At 27.5% G+C, this 21,921-nt stretch overlaps 1 protein-coding gene across 2 annotated transcripts; it reads right to left on the bottom strand.

The window, feature by feature from the left end:
* Positions 1 to 215: 215 nt before the first annotated feature.
* On the bottom strand, positions 216 to 14,157 carry LOC101235913 (uncharacterized). 2 transcript variants are annotated; one of them, XM_065818460.1, is made up of 4 exons: positions 13,774 to 14,157; positions 4,674 to 4,958; positions 2,369 to 2,465; positions 216 to 686 (listed from the first exon to the last, which is right to left on the bottom strand). In XM_065818460.1, exons 2-4 carry the CDS (start codon positions 4,872 to 4,874, stop codon positions 292 to 294), a joined length of 693 nt encoding a protein of 230 aa, XP_065674532.1. In that variant the 5' UTR covers positions 4,875 to 4,958; positions 13,774 to 14,157; the 3' UTR covers positions 216 to 291. The 2 variants fall into 2 exon arrangements, with proteins under 2 accessions (XP_065674532.1, XP_065674531.1); XM_065818459.1 differs by having other exon boundaries at positions 217 to 686; positions 13,779 to 14,157.
* Positions 14,158 to 21,921: the final 7,764 nt, after the last annotated feature.

Genomic DNA, 21,921 nt, shown 5'->3' with positions numbered 1-21,921 from the left:
TTAATTTTCACAATAAGTTAATTTTAAACTTTTTTAACGCATCACTACAAATTTATTGTTAGTTAACCTTAATAATTTTCGCATTTATTTAAATAAAACACCAATCCGAGTTTAACCTGATCTGGATGACATTTACCAAAAACGTAAATAGATGACAACAAAATCATTGCAAAAATGCCGCATGTGATAAAAGATATTGCACGTAATAAATATTAAATATTTTTAAAGTGTTAAATATGTACTACAAATAAAAAAGTAAAAACTTAAAATCTCAAATATATGTTGTTAGAGTTATACAAAGACATTAATTTCTGCTACTTGAAGTAGATCACTGGAATCTCTAACAATAAAGATATATCTACCAATAAATGAGCCTGTGAATGTTTGTTTTAAATCAGAAGTCAACACAGCAATTTCAGGAACATTTATGTATTGATCATTTATATTCACAATAAGTTTATTGCCATTCATTCTGCTTGGAAGATAATTACTGCGATTGTAAACCACAATTTGGGTAATTTGATATACGTAATTCAAATCCAACTTAAACCAATGTTCAGTCAGACTATTACCAGTTATTGCATTAGTGCTTACACTGCCATCAATTGCTTTACTTGCAGCTGTATTTACTGAATCCCATGTAGATGATATTGATGCCGTACCGCTTCTTGATGCATCAATACTTGCTATAAAGTTAAAAGTAAAGTCGTTTTCAGAGTTCATTTTTCTTCGTGTGTTTCGTATAATTACAAAATCAATTTTATTTTACCACGTGTTTTTGGAATTTTTAAACTGTTATTTACAAGGTTTTGCAAAGATATAAGTGCATTTATAAGATTAATTTTAACCCTTATATTTTAAATATATTGGAAAAAAAAGTACGGAAAACAATTACAGAAGAAACTAAAAATACGATTATTTCAATGAGAAATTGTGAAAAAAATTCAATCAAGGAAATATCCAACGCTTGCAATTTAACTCAAAATTAGTCGTGTTATAAAAAATAGTGATAATACACCCTCCACATCATCTACAGTAAAAAGAAAAGAAGCGTACAAAATTAAAAATTCTATAAATAAAAACATCAAACAAATAATATTTAATTACGTGGTCTGTAACAATGCCGTAATTCAAAAAGAAATTCAAACGCAAATTTTAGAACAACATGATAAAAACGTTTCGATCTCGTTTAATTTCCGTCAATTAAAGTAATTAAATTTGCCACGAAAATTTCTTGAGGAGCGAATGGCAGTCATTCCTTAAGAAAGAAACAGCATTGAAAGAATAAATTAGAGGTCAATCTTTGCGGCAGAAGTTACTTGAGTTGCTGATTCAAATTTGGTTTTTTTAGACGATACCGGAATCAATAAACATACTGTGCGCTCATATGGCTATTCTCCGAAAGATACAAAACCATACTTGACAGTTCCTACAAATAACGACAGAATGTTACCCTCATGTGCTTAATTTGCAATCTTGGAGTTGAATGTTTCTAAAACAAAAGCGGTGCATACAATAAACAATCATTTATTGATTTCATTTACAACAAACTAGTACCATTTTTTGCAGCAAATCCAAATAAAATTCTTATGATAGATAATGTAAAGTTTCATAAAGCAGCTGCAGCACTTCAATTACTAAGAGAAAAAAAAATTACTCTCAAGTTTTTAGTACCATACTCATTGAACCCAATCGAAGAGTTCTTTTCAATGTTAAAATCCAATTTCAAATCCACAAGAAATGCTTATCCCGGTACGTGTATTGAAGAAACTCTAGAATATATTATCACCTGATAACAATTATAGTCAACTGTGCAATGCCTTTTATATAAATATGAGAAGATGGTTGGAAAAGGCAATAAGGAGAGAAGAAATTATCTAATTAAAATATTTTAAATGATTTGTTTATTATTTTTTTAATAATGTATATTTTTTGCATGCCTTTTCAAAGGTTTATGATTAAATAATCGATACTACGCATAAATGTAAAGAATTTTCACTAATTATTCACTTTTTTTTTTTTTTTAAATAGCAAACACTTTTTGATTGCTTTGATGTAATTTAATATTTTGCGCAATATATTTTATTTTTTAAAACTATAAAAAATAATTTCCAAAAAAAGTATATATGCACTTGTAACTTCGCAAATGTGCACTTATAACTTTGCAAGCGTGCGCAGATAACTTTGCAAACGTGCACTTATAACTTTGCAAACATGCACTTATAACTTGGCAAAACCCTGTAATTTTTTCTTCTATTTTTTGTGACAACATTTTGGATATTCTATATTGGTAATTTTTAGGGTTATAAGCCTTCAGGTTATAAGAGTTTTAAGATTTAAAAGTAAACAACTTGAATATTGTACTTACAAAGACAGGAAAAAGTGTGTTTATTTAAAGAATCGCACACATCTCGACATGTTTGCGTAATATCACAAGGGTTAACTTGCTCACAAATTTGACCAACCTAATTTATAAAAAAGATAAAATACATAGGTATAAAATATAGATTTTTCAATTAGTGTTTATTCTTTTAGCAACCTAACCGAAGACCTCTCTTTACAATAACGGCTTTTACGAGTTAAGATTTTGTTCATATTTTTTAACACACGCATATACAAGGAAAATCAATGTCATAGGTATCCATATTAAATTGCAAAAATGTGTATTCATTTAAATTTAGCTGCAAACTAATTTATCTTAGCATAAAGGTAGCTAATTTAAAATGGTCTCTAAAAAAGCTTAAGCCATCGACAACTTTTTTGTAATTATTGGCTTTATGGTAACCTAAAAATCCTCTAACTACAGCACGAAGAGCTAGGGATTACTTTTAGCTAGAAAACTTTGGCTTAGAGCAGGAAAAAAATCGTACTAAAAAAATCATTCTTTATTTTAAAAGTATTGATTAAAAGTATTATTAGGAATCAAGCCAATAAAAACGATTAATACAAACTGGCAACAGAAAAAAATAACCTGCGAAAACTATTTGCTTATGTCAACGAAAAACTAAAAGTCACGGCAATACAATCTCTAGAACATGCAAACTACTTACAACAATTAAATAAGAGCAATATCCTTGACAACCATTTTAGTTATTTATTTATTCATCCAACCCGATAGTAATTTATGCAATGAAATGCTGGAAAAAAAAAGACAAACACTGTACTCAACGTAATTAATGTCAACTAAAAAAAAATCAAAAATTTCTTCAAAATGCTTGACAAATAAAATCAAAGGTTGCGACAAAGTAAATCCTTACATTCTGCAAGCCTTGTCTAAGGAATGGTCATTTAATTTACAAGAAATCAGTAGAACGCGGCGAAATCTCTGACGCCTGGTGAGAAGAAAACGCAAAAGCTATATTTAAATAAAGAAGACCATTAAACCTGGCAACTACCATCTAATCAGCCTAACATCTGTATTATACAAAATCTTCGAAAAATTACTTTAAAATTGAATAGTGAATAACTTTACTATAGTAAGGTTAAAGTTATTATATTATACTATAGTAAAAATATTGTAAAATTATACAAAAATATATTGGCCAAAATAGTTTGTTACTATTGTAACAAATTATTTTGAAAACGCCAATATATTTTTGTAGCGAGTACAAGCTGTATTTCAAATCTCCTAGAAAGTTTTGACTATGCCAAAAAAGCTTAGTGCAAATAAAAAACCAACTCACATTCTATGACTCAACATCATAAAGTCTTTGACAAAGCGCACCACATGTGCACTTTAAAGTGCACAGCTAAATTCTATACCTCGAAATCGCAAAATGCTTTTGATAAATATCAAAAGCACTATGCGATTTCGAGGTATAGAATTTAGCTGATTTAATGCAACTTTGTGGCTTTTTATAATTCTTTCTACATTTTTTTTTTACAGTTAAAATTTTCTTTAAAGTTTCTATTAAAAATTTTGTGCAATTTATTAGAGGGAGGAAAATGATTATCTAACGATTTTCAAAAAGATTTTCCTATATTTGTTAAAACATTTTTGCTGTACATGGATTCAACCAAATTGTAATTTTTATTTCTATTTAGCTAGTTTGCAATTTTCTTTAAATATTTTAGCTCAAAATTATTAAACCCGCTTTTTAGTGTCTTCATAACGCTAAATGTTTCATACTGTCTGAGTTAGGGTTCATAACGCCTTATAACGCTTTCATAACGCTAAACGCTAAAATCTATTTTAATATATGTATATTTAATTTTGTTTTGTTTTTTGTGCATCTTGAGGTTTTTATTGTCTTTTATTAAGTTGTGTAATATTTTTGTGTTTTTTGGCTTTTGTTAATTAAATAGAAAAATTATACTTAAATTAATTTTTAACGGTATTATATAAAACATTTATCTTATAACATAGCTGCTTGCAATCTAAAAATATGTAAACTACGGGGCTTAGTGATAAGGCTACTATTGTCTATTTTTTGCCCCGGCCATGTAAATATTTATTTATTCATTTTGGTATCGTAGCAATATTTAAAATATTTATATCTTTTCTGATTTTGTCATTATCGCGATATAGACCTAATTGATTAATTTTCACTTGGAAATATATTGTTAAACGTCATTACTAAATATATTTTTAGTTTAACTAAAAAATCAACAAAAAATTAAAATTTATTTTAAATTTGAATTTATAGTTTAAATTTATATGTAAAAAGACTTACAATTTGATTGTTAGTATTGTCGGGTTGTAAAACCATCCAAAGGTTTTTCGCAGTCTGTTGAGGACTTGAGTCTGATATTAGTTCGCAAACCAACTCGTCTTCTTTCCAATTAACTAAATTACAATTAGAGTTGGTAACACATGTTACCGCGCAATCAGATGAGTTGACATTTGCCAACGATTTTATTATGTTTCCTGTCATATATACGCATCTTGAGTTTTTGTAAATTTTGCGTACAAATTACACGGTAATCGAACAATAAAGCTTGAAACAATTGAAACTTGCCTGAATAAAAATATGTAATGTAAATAAAATATCGTTTTAAAAATATTTTCACTGTTTACTAAATTGCTAGATGTAAAATGTATAAAATATAAAGTTATGAAAGCATTATATTTTAACTCACTCTAATAGTAAGGTTATACCATGAAATCTAAAATAGATAAGCCTCTATCTATTTTAAATGATGTTCTTAATATATATATATTTATGAATAAAATATTATTCGAATAATTAATATATATATATATATATATATATATATATATATATATATATATATATATATATATATATATATATATATATATATATATATAATAACTTAATAAAAACTTATTTACTAATTTAAAAAAAAACCTTTTAAATTTGTGTACATAAAGACCTTGTATATTAATGACTAAATTTAAAGGTCTTAGGGTATTTAATATGTTTAAAAACGAACCTGGTTTTTTCCATTCGATACCATATGACTACAACAAAGATAAACACAATGAATTTGAATAAATATAAATTTGTTTAAAGAAAAGTTCTTTTATTTGAATATAGGGGAGACCGGGGCTAGTTGGCCGCAGGGGTAAGTTGACGAACTGCGTTTATCTTTAGAGTCTTTCATCAGAAAGTAACAAAAATGCGCATGCGCATGGGAGATATTGAGATTTATGCATTTTTTGGACAAAAACGTAACTTTTAGAACATCGCTTCCTTTTTACTTTACAAAGAAAATATTTAGTCATATGAAAAAAAAATTATTGTAAAAGTTCCAGTCACAATTGGTTTACAATATCCAGTCAGACTTTTTTTTCAAAGCTGCCGTTTTTTAGGATCTATAGACTGTTTATTAAAAAAAAAGCTTTCGGGGTAAGTTGACAAATTTTTCACGGGGTAAGTTGGCTCATAGCATTTACTATGGAAAAAAATGTTTATTTTTATAAAATTATTATTTTTTTTTTAATTTTTAACAATATTGAAAATATTTATTCTTACAAAAAAATTAAAAAAAAATTTTTTAGTTTTTTTTTCCACAGATAAAAGGTGGTTTACTGTTTGGCTTTTATACGGACTAATACTTGGTACCAGCTAAAAGTAGTATTAAATTTTAGGATAAAATTGTTTCAAAAATTAAATTTTAAAAAAATTTATATTAATTTTGCATTTGATAGTGCATTAATAATCATTTTTATAGTTTGCGTCAACTTACCCCGTGGTGGGTTAAGTAGGCGCAAATTTTTTTTTTTTTTGAGGGTCTGGAAAGGCCCCAAGAATTTTTTTTTGTAAATGAATGCAAATTTTATAAGATACCCTAATCCATACTCTTTAAGACCACACTTTAATATTTTTAAAAAAATGTACTGTTAAGGCTACAGAGCTCATAGAGTAAAAACCGAGCCAACTAGCCCCGGTCTCCCCTACACTAAAAAAAAGGTAGAAATTTCTATCTTAGGGTATAACTTTTTACCTTTTACTGTAGAAAATTATACCTTTAAGGTAGAAAATTGTAAGGAAACTTATTGTTTTTAATATAATCTTCTCCTTAAAAGGTAGAAACTTATACCTTACTAAGAGTATATCGCATATCCTACCCTAAAGTAGAAATTTCTAACTTTTTTTTGTGTGTAGAAGCGTTTTTTGTTGTTGTTGTTTATTTTTGTAGGGCTTTGAAATTAATCCATGCTAATTATTTCACAAAAAAGATTAGTCGGCCCACTACAGCCATACCCGGGAAATATGCCGGCAGTTTATTATATATTTTTAGCTTTAGCTAGATGAAAATTTTATTTTTGTAAATATAACATTGCGAACAAAGATAATTTTGAATTTTATTGTTGCGTAATGTCAGGAAGATCTAAAATTCTATATTCATCATAAGAAAATTTAAACATTGTTTACTGTAATAAGTAAAACCTTGTTTACCTGCAATAAGTTTTTATCAAACTTAAAACCATCAGAATTTAGGTCAACACTGACCCAAATTACGGAAGGCTGCGTATAATTTTACACAGTGACCAGACAGCTCCTTCATTGTTTAATGTAAACCTAAACCATCCACTTAATTAAAGTTACATTTATAAAATAGATAATTGACTGGTATTATAATTAAAAGAGATTGCGTAATCTAACTATTATTAAAAAACGATTTTGAAACTTACAAAATATATAAAAACTCTCAAAACTAAAAATGTTTTTTTCCCTAGACCTTTTAAATTAGTTTAAATAAGATAATTTTCTGTTGGAGAACGCGGAGTTGAACTAATTAAAATTATTTTTTTTTTGCGTTTTTCTACGGAAAAAAAGCGGACAATGGCGACCCTTGATAAAAAAAAAAAAATAATAATATTTATGTTTAGCCTACAGACCAATATATAATGTCTCAAACTACAGACCTATCTTTCTTACCTTGTTTCTCTAAATTGGTAAAACGCATTATGTACAATTGGCTTTATAATCATTTAGTATCAAATAATATTCTGTACAACAAACAATTTGAGTCTTTATTCTAAAAAATCATTCTACAGATCGCGCGGTAATTGAACTTGTAAACCATATATTGGATGCTTTTAATAGAGAATATTTTACCTTAGGAGTTTTTATTGATTTGTTCAAAGCAATTGACACGGTGAATCATGAAATCCTCATATAAAAATTAGAACTTTACGGACTAAAAAACTTAAACTTATTTGGGTTTAAAGACTACTGACTAACAGGAAACAATGCAAAACTTATGAAACAAATGAAACCAAAAAAAAACTTATAAATTGCCGGGTTACCCAAGGATCTATCAAAGGACCATTATAGTTTCTAGTGTATATAAATGACTTATATTTAGCACCTAAAAAATTACATCTTGTATTGTTTCTTGACGATTCCAATCTGTTTTATTTACACAAAGATATCAAAATTCTTTTTAAAATTTTTAATAAAGAAATATCTAAAGTAAATGAATGGTTTTTAAGTAACCGCCTTTCACTAAATATAGATAAAATTAAATTCATCCAGTTCCACTTGTCATGGGGGTTTCACATCTAATCCATTGAAAGTAAAATCTCTTATAATATTTCCGTACTTTATAAAACAAAACCATTTTTAAATACTAGAGCTCAAATAAATAAAAATTTATTTTTCATTTATTCACAGCTATCTTTCTTACTGCAACATTGAATGGGGAAGTACGAATTACGGAAAACTCAAAAAACGTTATAAAAAAAAATATCATCATTACAAAAATCATTTGTTAAAACCTTATTTTCAATTTAAAAAATGTCAAGAGGAATTTTTTAAATGTCTAAAGTGTTAAAAATAGCATGGTTGTTTCTTTTGCACGATCACCAATACAAAATTTTTTTCAAGTGTGTCGGCTTAAGTTCTTTTAGTCAGTAACGGCTGAGATGTTCTGGCTGAAGATCTAGGCCCAATATTACACTTGACGAGATTTCTCATTGTTCTCTCCGACATCTCGAGGTCTTTTGCCATACGCCCGATTGACTGACCGGGTTCCTGGTCATCCGGGACTTGACAGCTTTTATAACTTTAGGAGTTCGTTTTGAATATGGTTTTCCACTACCTTTTTTCCGCAACATTTCCATACTCAAGAAACCTTACTTTTACTCATAAAACCTTTACTTAGAGATTGATAAGACGATTTTAAAGTTTAACTTTGATCACATGGTAGGGTAGAAAAATAATTTATTTTTTTATTGTAGGTAAAGCCTTGTTTATGTTTTTTCATGAGCTGTGACTAAGAAACTCAGTCTTTCTTTTTTCAATTAACTATAATTTTATTGTTTTCGGACTTTATAAAATAAATAATAAATAAACAGTATTTTGGTAAAACCTCAATGACCTTAAGCTAAAAGTTTATAACTTAATTTTTTTAGAGTTTGGGAGTTTTAATTAATTAAAAATTGTAGCATCAAAAATGTTGTACATTAGTTTCAATGCGGTCCAAACGTTTATTGAGCTCTGAAGTGACTAAACAACAATAAAATAAAAAATATTTATTTTTAAAACTATAAAAGTCTATAAAATATTTTTCATCATTAAAGTTTTTGGAAATAAACTCATTGTTCTTAAACAATTCTTAATAAACAGTTAATCAGTTTAAAAAATATGCTGAAAAAAAGTTAAGGTTATCCATAAATTACGTCAAGTTTTAGAGGGAGGGGGGGGGGGAAAGAGGGGTGAGGGGATAGTTGTTTTGTGACGACTCCATACGGAACTTGTTACTAAAGTGTTAGGATGTTATGACGAGGTGGGGGGAGGGGGGTGTGGCTAAAATGTTTAAATATTGCGTGACGTAATTTGTGGACGACCCCTTATCAGAATTTTTTTTTAATAAAAAGTATTAAAAGCCAATATTTAAATAATAAATGTAATACTTTCTTGTAAAATGTTTTGAAAATAAAATTATACTTTATATTTTTTTAAATGCAACTTACAATAGTTGTATCTTTAACAGATGTAAATAGTATCAGTGGACTTTACGAAAGTTTTGTTTGCTTTATGATTAACAGTTTTTAGAAAAACGTTTTGTAAATTGTAAAAGCTGGACCAGCTCTAAAAACTGATAGTGGTTTGTTAAAAAATGAGATTATCTAAACAATGGTTTTGTTGAGGAAGCTGAGGTGAATGATTAAGTTGTTATTCAAATATGAAAATGGCTTCGATAGTTTCTCAATCTTATACAAATGCAGAAACGTTTATATAGCCTATGATTCTGTGCATTTAATTAAAAATGGAAGAACTTGTTGATTCAACAGAGGTTTTTGCTTCCTCCAATTAAGTTTTTCAGTTCAACAATGGCTTTTCAGTTAAAAGTGCAAAAGTACCCTAAAAGCAGTTTCATTACATAAACAAATAAGTTCTGATGCAGATATTAAAATTGAAGCTTTAAAACTTTCAAATAAAGTGCTAGTACCCAGGTATACCCAGATATATATAAGCAAAATATTGATATTACTCTTGACTTGGTTCATAAAAGCACAATAGCTTTTTGAAATTGTGTTTTCCTTTAGATGAGCAAGCTTAGATGCTGAAAACTTTTTAGACTTGTTTAATAAATGGTGGGTCAATATTAACAGTAAAGACCAAATTTGTTTCAGTAACTTCATAGAATATGCTAAGTGATAAAAAACCTGAATTTTTCAAGCAACAATTTTACGAATTAATAATTGGGATAAAAATTACTCACGGTATAAAAATTTTATACCGTGAGTAATTTTTAATGTATGTTCTAATTAGTTCTGCGTATAAATTGCCATTTAGTTACAAAACTTTTTCAATTAAAGAACTTTAAAGTGATGTTTATATATTTGTCATGGGTACTAGATTTCAAACCTTTTCTTTATTGGAGAAATGTCACCACGTTTTTGATAAGCTTATAGGATGCTTTGTGTTGAGAAGAAACTCAAAAATAAAGTTTAGTAAGAGAAGACATTGTGCTAAAAGACATGTGCTAAAAGATTGCCTAAATGAGTAATGATCAAAAAAATATTTTAAACAAACATTTAAACAAACGCCAGTGCTATATTTTAATTAATGCATGTGTCAGAAGATAGTAGAGAACTTGTGTTACATATATGTTTCAATTCTCATAAGAGAAATGTTTTATAGCTTTTTCAAACTAAATTTGCCTTTTTTTTTGCTCATTAATTCATTGGTTGAATGACTTATTTAGTGACACAGTAAGTGTACATACTTTGACTAATTTAGGGGGGCAGATGATTGTACATATGTTGACTAACTTAAGGGCGCAGAGGCTTGATTTTTAGGTTTGAGCACACAGTCTATTTATTTAAAAATGTTCTTTTTTTATTCGTAAATATCACACAAATTTCTTTTTTTACACCCATTGCTATTACTTAATCTTCTCGAAATTTATTTATCTTCATTTTTTTTCTTTTTTTTTTTGCCTTTTTTTTTTTTTTTTTTACAAGTGAAGATTTTTAATAAATATATTTAAAAAAAAACAAACGCGGAAACTCGTAAAAGACCGTAAGGTCTTGTCGTCGTCGAGAACCGCTGTAAAATGACGTGTTACATATTTCACGTTGTAAATAAAAAAGTTTGTGTTTTGCAATAATAAAAAAATAACAAGATTTAAATAAAAAAATGAACATTTACAATTTCATAAAGTTAATATAGGCAGATGATTTAATAGCAATACAGGGTTGGAGATCTTAAATATTTGAAATACAAATCATACAAGCCAATCATTTAAAATCATACATTACAAATCATGTAAACCGATATAAATAATAAATACAAAAAGAATTTCAAAAGGTTTTAAAAGTACATTTGTACTGTATATCGTAAATTTCAAAAACCATTCTTTCAACTTTTTTTTAAAAGATATGTAATTCCATTCAAAAGACAATTTTGTTCCAAAGATACGATCCACGAAATGAAATGCAAAATTCACTACGATTAGTTTTCAAAAATGGTTGCATCAAAAAAATTATCATTTCGCAGATCGTATTTATTTTTTTGTTTTGTTATAAATAAACTATGAAAAGAAGACGGAGATAATTTCGTTTTACATTTGTACATAAAACAAAGAATATTATATATGTCAAGTTGATATATGTTTAAACCATTCATTATTCTAAAGAAAGGCTTTGAATGAGTTCGTCGATTACAAGAAATAACTAAACGTTCTATATGTTTCTGATGACGATGAAGAGGCTCTAGTTTATTTTTGTTAGTACTGGCCGACGCAATATTTTTGTAGTTGATATGGTAATATCAACTATAAAACTATGACATAGTTGAATAAGTGAATAATACAGTTGCGCTAAAGTGCGCATGTTTGAATAGCTTTTTGGTTTGTATAATATTCCAATACTTTTTAAAACTTTGTTGTTTAAATTTTTGATGTGCTGCCTCCATGTAAGATTTTCATCAATATATATTCCTAAAAACTGCGTAGTTTTTACTCTTTTTACTTGAATATTATTAATGAATATCGATAATATTCAATAAAAATCTAAACATGAAATACTTCAGAAAGTGTTTCGTATGGTATTAAGTTTTTTTATGGAAAGTGGGTGAAATAGAGTCCAGTTAGTTTTGTCGATACTTACTGAAAGTTTATTTACTTTGAACAAGTTAGAAATATATTTCATAATTTCAAATAATAAAGTAGTGTTGTTGTGCGATAAAAATAAATTAGTGTCGTTGGCAAACATTATTTTCTTCAGGCTGGGTACTTTATAGAAATCATTGACATATATAAGAATAAGATCATTGACATATATAAGAAAAAAAAGAGGTTCAAGTATAGAATCTTAATGTAACCCACAAGTAAAGTTTAGTTATGCTTTTGGTGATTTAGCGTCAATGTGTATATATTGAGCACGGTTATTTAAATAACTCTTTACCCATTTTAAAACGACTTCTGTGATTACGTAGAGCTCGAGCTTTTTAATAAGAATTTGATGATCAATAGTATCAAAAGCTTTTGATAAATCAATAAAAGTTCCTAATGTACATTCAGATTTATTAAACAATTTGTTAATACTACGTGTAAACTGAAGTATTTCATGTTTGGTGGAAACCAAGTTGATTATTAAAGAATATATTATTTACAGAAAGATGAGTTTGATTTTCGTATATAAGATTTTCTCTAAAATTTTTGAAAATATTTAAAGAACAGAGATAGGTCAATAGTTATTTACATTAGTTGCACCCCATCCTTTGAATATAATTGAATCGTTTTAAAAGCAGAATAATTAAATTCCTGAAAAGATATTTCAGAAAAATTAAATTCACGAAAAGATATTTCAATGCAATTAAGATTTGTTATTTTTTGTATATTTATTTATATTGCTTGTATATGGAATTTTTTTCGCTAAGTCCCGCTAAAATAAAATGCTTATTTAATTCAACTGCAATCTCGCTTGGAACAAGTAAAGTTTTTAATATTATATGCGTTTAATTATATTTAATTTTTATTTTTTTCGCCACCGAGCATTGGTATGTAGGTTGTACGCGTAGGTTGTACGCGCAAACCTGTTTATTTTTAGAAATAGTAGTTTGATATAAATATAACACAGTAATTCAAAATATATTTAAAATTAACAACAATATAAAATTAAAAGTTAAATACTAGATTAAGTACCTAGATGGCAGTATTAAATTATAATCCCAGTGGACATGCGTCGTCCGGAGGACGTCCACCGGACGTCTGGACGTTACAATATTAAACCATTATGATCGTTTAATAGAGTCATTAACACTAACAATAGTGTCATTAACACAAACAATAGTGTCATTGCACAAAGAATAGTATACTTATACGTAATATAAGATAGAATAGTTTTCTTTTTAACTTAAATAAATTTAGATTTACCAGCCAACATTTTCAATGGTATGATAAAGTTAAAAGTAGTGGACAAAAAACTTTTCGTCTTTTGTCCACTACTTTTTGTGTAACTACACAATGAAATGTTTTTTTATTGTGTAGTTATACACAAAAAAACTCAATGATTTTTGTTTGCCCGTGGGTAAACACGCATTAAACTGTGTTTATAAACACAGTTTAAAGTGTGTTTGTATATACATCAAATGACAATTTGATAAATCGCATCCAGAAATCTATAAATGTATATAAAAAATTTTATTGTTTCTCCTATACAATTTTATGAATATTTCTGAAATTTATCTTAAAATGAAATTTTTAAAATAAATCATTAAAAAAAATATTGTAGCGTTTTTGATAGTAACAAAGAATAAATAACATATATATATAATATACAAAACATATTTATAATATACAAAATATATATATTATACATATATACAATATACAAAAAATTTTTTTTACTTTACCAAAGAAAATAAAAATGCAAAACCATTTGCATTTTTAGCAAATGTTGTGGCGCTATCTTATAAATCAATTTATCATTTAAGGTTTTTTTACGCAATGTTATGAGAGTTAATAATTTAACTTTGCAAATCTATATCACGGTAAACTTCTTAAATTAGCAACACAGCAAGGGTATTCAAAGTACGACCAGGAACCTCTTAAAATAGTGCATAAATGTGATAAATTTGATAATATATATAAATAATGAAAAGAGCAATTCCACGCTCGTCGCAGCGTGACAAGTTACTCGATTTTTTAAAAAGTCTTTCGTCTTCAATATAATAATATTAAATAGATATAAAAAGTTAATTTTTGATATTTAGTAAGCTCATTGTAAATACTGAAAAAAACAAGCTAAAGATTTAAGATAGGTTTATTAACCTCTCATTCATGCAAGAAAAAACAAAACGTCATAGCGTGACGATTGTGTTTTCATTTCTATTGCCGATTGAGTTTATATTTCTAGATCAACACCGTAATTCAGCTAAAATAGTTGACATAATAACTGTATGCTAAAATAGTTGACATATTAACATAATAACTGGTTGTTTTTTGTTTTTTTTAATTTTTCTCTAATAGTTGTAAAAATTAAATAAATATTTATAAATTAAATTTTCATCACACTTTATTTGTAGTGAACGCCACAGCATGACATCACAGCGTAATTAGACGCTTTTGGGTATTTATAAACCGGGTTAACGTGCTATTTTTAATTAATTTAAAACTTTCTATAAGTATAAAAGAAGTAATAAGTCATTATATGGTTTATTTATTATCTATTATCAGTCCATGTTATATCACTGTAAAATTCATATATACTACGTTTTTTCTAATTTTATCTTAAAACGTCAACTTGTTTTACAAGATACTTTGCACTTAAATAGAGTCCCATTTCTATTGTTCTATTATTGATTTGCAGTTAAAGTGCAGCAAATATATCTGGTTTTATTGGTGCTTATTTGAATGAGTCATCTATTTTAAATTTTTTTATTGCATTTGCATTGTAGTCTCATTTTTAACCGCTTCATAAAAGTAATGACATTCGTCATTAATACTTTTTTATGAATTTCTTTTTGCGTTGCTAATCTTTTAATGGTATCACCATGGTAGCATCTACTGTTTTTGTTTCCCATATGAAGCAGCAAAAATCCCGCATAATTTTAAATCATACTGCTGTACCAACCCGGGTAATGTTGATACTCGGTCCATCTGTCCAAACAATGTAACATTTTCACACTTTATTCAATATGGTTATATATCTATTTATTAACAAATAAAACATTAGATTCCTTCGAATGACTTAAACCATCTGAAACTATGACAGACTTTGTTGCACGATGAAGTGCTAACTGCACTTCATCGTGCAACAAAGTTGAACATTTTTAAACAAAATCTTCTTGAAAAAACGGCTGTGTCTAGATCACTATGAAGTTTGGTCTTATAATCATCATATGACTTTGACCGTTTGACCGATGCCATCATTTGACTTTTTTGACTTTTTTTGTTTGTTTCTGTTTAATAAGTTAATGTTAAAAAAACTAAGGTAAAAAATTTTGAAAAGATTTTTTAAAGATCATAAACTCTTGGTTTTTTAAAAATCTTATTAAATCTACTCTCCACTGATGCCATCAACCACCTACTCTTATGTAATATACATATTCTTGTCAATATCATTAAAATAAAAAATATCATTAAAATTTGCAGCATCTTTGCATGTACAATGTTCTAAAATTGTTGACGACATCAAACATTTTTTGTTAATAAACAAGACAAAAGCATGTGGTGGACGTCAGCTTGCAAACTTTGATTAACCAACTAATTTTTCGGGATAATCTTTTTTTAAAAAAGAGCATAAACTCCATTAATGCTCATAGACAAATAACGCTTTTCTTTTTGTCCATTGATCTCACTACAATGTCTCTTTTTCTTGGTGTGTGATGGGATATATCATCATACCAAATCAGCTGTACAGTTGAAGTATTTATCTCTGTTTTACATTTTTTAGTCAAGTAGTTAGTTAGTAGAAAATTACTTAACAAAAAATTTTCAGAAAAATGAGTAATTTTTGTTAAGTGATTTTCAACTAATTTATTATTGCTCTGTTCTTTTAAGTACGTTGAGCACTCTATTTTGTTAAACATTATAAATTTGTTTATATATATATATATATATATATATATATATATATATATATATATATATATATATATATATATATATATATATATATATATGTATGTATATATATACACACACAAAATATTTATATACACACTAAATATATCTATATACGCACACAAAAAATATGTATATATATAAATATATATACATATATACATACAAAATAATTATATATATCTTTACACATACAAAAGGACCACTACTCCATGTTTTGACCGTAAAATCAGGGACATCTGACTTAAAAACAGAAAAAAAAAGTGTGGCTTAACTAACTTCAATCATAAACAATAAAAGAACCAACGTCTCTAAAAGGACGGTTTTGAGACGGTGGACTAAAGAGAATTTAATGGGTCATCGCCCAACCAAAAACCGCGATTAAATCAAGACATGAAAAAAAAGCATCTGAAATGGCCTAGAAAATACCAGAATATGATTATTGAAGACTAGAGCAGAGTAGTAAATATGACCTATAATATTGTAAGAACCCTGAAAAATAATAGATTTTTAATTTAAAAAATCGTTGTAATGTTTTATTGGTATGCTTCTCGGACGAGTCAACATTTCATATTTTGGTGGACAAATGTTCATTTGTCATGCCCTGACGCCTGAAAGCCGTTATTTTAGCAAAGGGTGGTATTGCAAAATATTAAGACTGTTACCTTATTTTCTATTTTTAAACCTTTTATAAAAAAATAGATAGCTATGAAGAAGTAGTTATGTTGTTTTACATTCTAAATAAAGCCATCTAACAATAAAATAAAAAACTATAAAATAAGCAAATACTTGCAACTTGCTTTTTTATAGTTTCTGTTAACTCCAGATTGTGCCAAATCCTGATAATCATTTGTTGTGCCAGATCCTGATAATCATTTGCATAAGATCTTGCTAGTTATAATCTTTTTTCCAAGGTCAGTTTAGTTGTAGTACATCAATTTTTTTTTATATTTTAAATAAGCTAAAACACTTTTTATTGTGTGGTTAGTTGCAACATCTTGCATAAGATTTTCGATATTTTTAGACCAATCTGCCTTTTGGGAAATCAACTGATTCTCCTGAACTTCTATATACTGGAGCTGTCTCATTATCCCAACCTTTTTGTAGAGACGTCCTGCTCCTTTCCACAAATGACAGACCAGATCATTACCCATTGTGGATACTTTATTGTTTTAGTATGAAACTTTTCGTTTTCTTCACGAAAGAAGTTAGTTTCGGTTTTTTGGTTGGGCGATGAAAAACTTTTTCTTTCAGCGTTCTGCGAATGGTCAATAAATACAAATATTAGCATTGTAAATACGATACAATAATACCTGCTTTGTGAACAACCTTAATCAATATTTTTTATGACTTTTTCCTGTTCTCCAGGCCAATGTTTTGGATGATTCGGTTTGCTATTAGTGTTGTTTTGCGTTAAGAAAGTGGTCTTCTTACACCAAACTCTTCTCCAGTATCAATTTTTTTATTAAACCTTTACAATTTGCGCAATATTTCTCTGGGAATATTAAGTTTTCTTTAAAAGACATCTAATTTGAACAGTTTTTGTTAGCGAATTATTACATTTCTTCCCCATAGCTGAAAATTTAAATTTAGAACTTCAAGAAATGAAAAGACTGGTATTTTTACTTGAAAATTTAAAAAAAAAAATTAAATCTTTTATTTAGAGATAATCACTTACTGATTATCTTTATTTTCACAAAAAATAGTTAATAAAAAAAAGCACTCAAACTTCAAACTAAACTAAATCACATTGAAAGTGCAATTAAACTAATAAATAAAAATAACCTTAAATTTTCCAAAATGCACAAAATTGACTATGGAAGATTAGTGCTGACAGCCAGAATTGCCAATTGATAGAAAATTTTTCAAACTTTATAAAGAATAGAAATAACTTACTATGTAACAAAAAATAACATCAAATGGGAATTTACGTTTATTTGAAATAAATTGTAAAAAATGTTATATATTTATTGGCCAAATTAAATATTGCTCCTTTTTAAGAAAAATTAATATGTTAACTTTCCTTAAAAAGGAAATAGGTATATGCATTAAATAAATAATAAATGCTTCTTTAAAAAGCTTTAGGTTTCTGAATTTTTTGAAAGTATTAGGAGTAGATTTCCAATTTTTCCAAAAATGTCTAATTTTTAAATGATAAAAAAAATCTGACAAAATATTTTTTTTAAAATTAAAAAATGTTCCCTTTTATTTAAATTCGAAAAGAACATTTTATCTAAAATACTGTTGCTAAGAAGTTATATGGTTCAAATCACTCTTATTCTCCTTTATTTTTTTAAGTCCCTAATTATTTTATTTTATTTAACAACTACCATAATGTTTTGTATCTGACTTTTAATATAATTGTCTGCCAGGAAATCTTGAACTAGACAAATATTTCTTTCATAGCAGTCATTTATGGGTGGTATATTTGATACAAAATTTTTGAAAAACGTGAAGGTTAGATGAAAAAAGCACCCGTGGCGCAGTGGTAGCGCACTTGTCTAAGAAACAAAGGATCCGTGGTTCACACCCCACTGAGAAAGTTTTGCAACATCAGTTAGGAAGGAGGTGTGAACTTCCAATTAAATGCTCACCAGCGGTGCCCTGTGATAAGACCATAAGGACTTCATGGGGCACCTAAATAAAATTAAAAAAAAAAGTTTCTAGTGTTTTATCTTCTTCCCTATATTTTTGGCTACTTTAATACCATTAAAATCATTAGATGGTGGCTGTGCTATAATGTATGAGTTCAGAAACCAGGAAATGTAATAAACTGCTAAATAAAGCGCAGATCTGTTGACATCTTCTTTTTCCTCCATTATCTTCAACTTCAGTTTCTAGTGAGTTAGTTACAGCATCAAAAAGTATATCATTTGGCATAACCATCATGCCATAAGCATACCATTTGCCATAAATCTAGCTTCATCACAAGCAAGGGGTTGATGAAGAAAGAAATTAGGTAGTTTAAATTAAGATGAAAAGAATCTAGATGACACATTCTTACGTAGTCTGTTGTGACCTTGCGAAAGGTTTTCCGGATAATGCAACCTAAAGCATATAAGAACTGTTTTTAAAAATGTTGTAATAAAATCTATCTAATGAGTTAATATCTTCATTCTTAACTTGAAATTTTATTTGCAAAATTTTTTTAAAGTTTGCAAACAGTTTTTTTTTTGATGTCTTTGTGTTCCCTGTTAGTGGTTGTAGAAGCTGATAGATGTGTCTCTCATATATGTGTTGACAACATACACATTCGTGCTTTGTAAAAATATGCCATGCTTCCTAATAAGTTAAATTCCTTTATTATGTGCACCTCTTTTGGGTTTAGTTGTGTCTGCACAAATAACAAAAATATTATTTTCAATATCAATACTTTCCAATACATTTTTATTTTGTTTTTATTTTATTTTTGCCTTTAAATAAATTTGCTTGAGTTTGAACTTGCATATGTTGAGCTTTTAATTTTATTTTTAATGATTTAACTTTATACTTATTACTTTCTTGACAAGGCACTCTTTGATACCTATCTCACATTTTGCTCCAGGAAGTTGACAAAATAGTTGATATCCTCCTTTTTTCATCGAGTAACTAAAATTGGATTTTGTTGTTTTAGACCTTAACTATTTTTAGAATATTATATGGTAATATCTTCTTAATTAAAATCATTATTTGGCAGTTGTGATTTGGGAAACTCTAAAATGGGTCTGTTTAAAAGATACGGTGGTCTCTTTTGGTTTTTACCACATTATTTTTACCGCATACATTTTTTTTTACCACATTACTTTTACTAGTACTTTTACCACATTATTACACATATACTTTTTACTGCATATAATAAATTTTTCTTTTTTTACAGCTGTATTTTGCATTGTTTACTGTATAGTTCCATGTAATTCATTTTTTATAGCTTTTTTGTATTGTATAATTTTTCACTTTTGTATATTTACAGAATTAATCGTTGTAAAATTTAACAGGTTTTACAAATTAAACAAATGTATTATGGTGCTCAAAGAAGCACTCAAAGTGATGTTACATGTTCTATGTGATATTAAACTCATACACTGCTTTTTTATAAATTCAAAATCAGCAAGTAAAAGAGAGGTACAAATGTACATATTTTGTGAAAACTAATAAAAATGGGTAATAGTCATTTTTTTAAATTTATACACTTAACACTTCTAAGGGTTTTTGCACCCTTATATTTGGTCAAATTGCTTATTTTTATATATATAAGTTAAATCTAATGTGCAGTAGGGTATTCCAAAAGTTAAGTTTGGAATATATCCTAGTTATAATATAACAATTTTGTCGATGTTTAGAATAATATGGTTTATAACAGTGTCTCCTAACACTGTTTTGTTGAACCAAAACTATAAGCAAACTAGCAGGGGTGAAATTTTGATGTTCATTTATGAAAAAAATTTGTTTTTTGAGAAATAAGTAAAGATTACTATAGTATAGAAAAGTTTGATTGTTTTATGTATATGTTTTATCCGAAAAAAAAAATCTATTAACTTTATATAAATTTTATAAGCGTATTATGTCCAAACAAAAGCTTTAGATGTTATAATTTTTTATACTTCAGGTTTTTTTAATATTTCAAGAAACTTTTCTCTTTTTTATACAATTTTCAAAAACTTTTTACTACCCCTAATAGTGAATCTAAAGAACACCATTTTGGAGTCTTTAGATCACTTTCGCTCATCGGCGTTAACATGAATTTAGTTAAAATCTTTTCAAAAAGTGCCTTAATTTACTATAGATCCTAGTTCTAATCGGTTTTGACGTATATTAACTATACATAGGTGTCAAAACACAACATTTCTATCAATTTTTACAAAAAATGCTAGAATTCCGATAAAGAAAGAGCGCATAATTAAAAAAAGCGCCAATAAACGATCAGAACAGATCGTATTATTAAACTATGATGTTCATTTTACCTCAAAAACGTATTTAATTAAAATCTTATTCAAATTTAGACAAGCGATTGGGATTTTAAGAAGATTAAAAAAGTAAAAATCTTCGGTCTTGGTTTTTTCGCTACAAAAATTTGTATTTTTTGATACGCAAAATATATTATTTTAATTTTTTTCAACTTTTTATAATTCACAGACCTGATTATTTAACGGAAATATGTCGTAGTCAACAAAATATCATACAGACGCTATAATATTTTAAAATTGCTTTAACTACACCGAGTAGGCTTTTTAACTGAGTTTATTATTTTATTTAAAAAAATTTATAATTTTTTATTTGTTTAAATACTTTTTTCTCAGTTCTCTAAAATTAGATTTTTTTATCCAATTTTTATAAAATTTTCTACCACTTTCATGACATTATAATAATTTAGTGGAAAGATTTTAAAGCCCTAGTATGATTAAAAACACCATATTGTTTGCTCTTTGAATGATTTTCTTAAAAAAAACAACTGTTCAATATATATATATATATATATATGTGTGTGTGTGTGTGTGTGTGTGTGTGTGTGTGTGTGTGTGTGTGTGTGCGTGTGTGTAAACCCCATGTTGCGTTGTAGAGTGTTCTAAGACAGAAATGGTGACCATCTTCAACCTTATATCAAGGTAGGCTTAGAAAAATTCCAAGAGAAAAGAGTTTGAATCAGAAAGTCGTGTAATAACATTGTTAACCTTTACACAAGTATTCCACATCATCTTGGTTTAGAAACCCTAAAGTTCTGGACATTTAAATATAAAGAATTGATAGATAAAAGATTTACACCTGAATTCATAATTGTCAGCATCTTTTATTTTAAATAACAACAGTTTCATATTTGATAAACAACTATTTCACCAAAAAACTGATACAGCCATGGGTACAGATTTCGCACCAGATTATGCTTGTCTCACCATCAGGTTTCTAGAAAAGACTAAGCTTTTTCCAATAATCCTACCTCAGTATTTTTCAAACCGC

The sequence above is a fragment of the Hydra vulgaris genome, chromosome 14 (genome assembly GCF_038396675.1).
Source record: "Hydra vulgaris chromosome 14, alternate assembly HydraT2T_AEP".
NCBI classification, from domain to species: Eukaryota; Metazoa; Cnidaria; class Hydrozoa; order Anthoathecata; family Hydridae; genus Hydra; species Hydra vulgaris.
The sequence above is the reverse complement of the archived record's forward strand: the minus strand, read 5'-3'. Positions and strand labels throughout refer to the sequence as shown.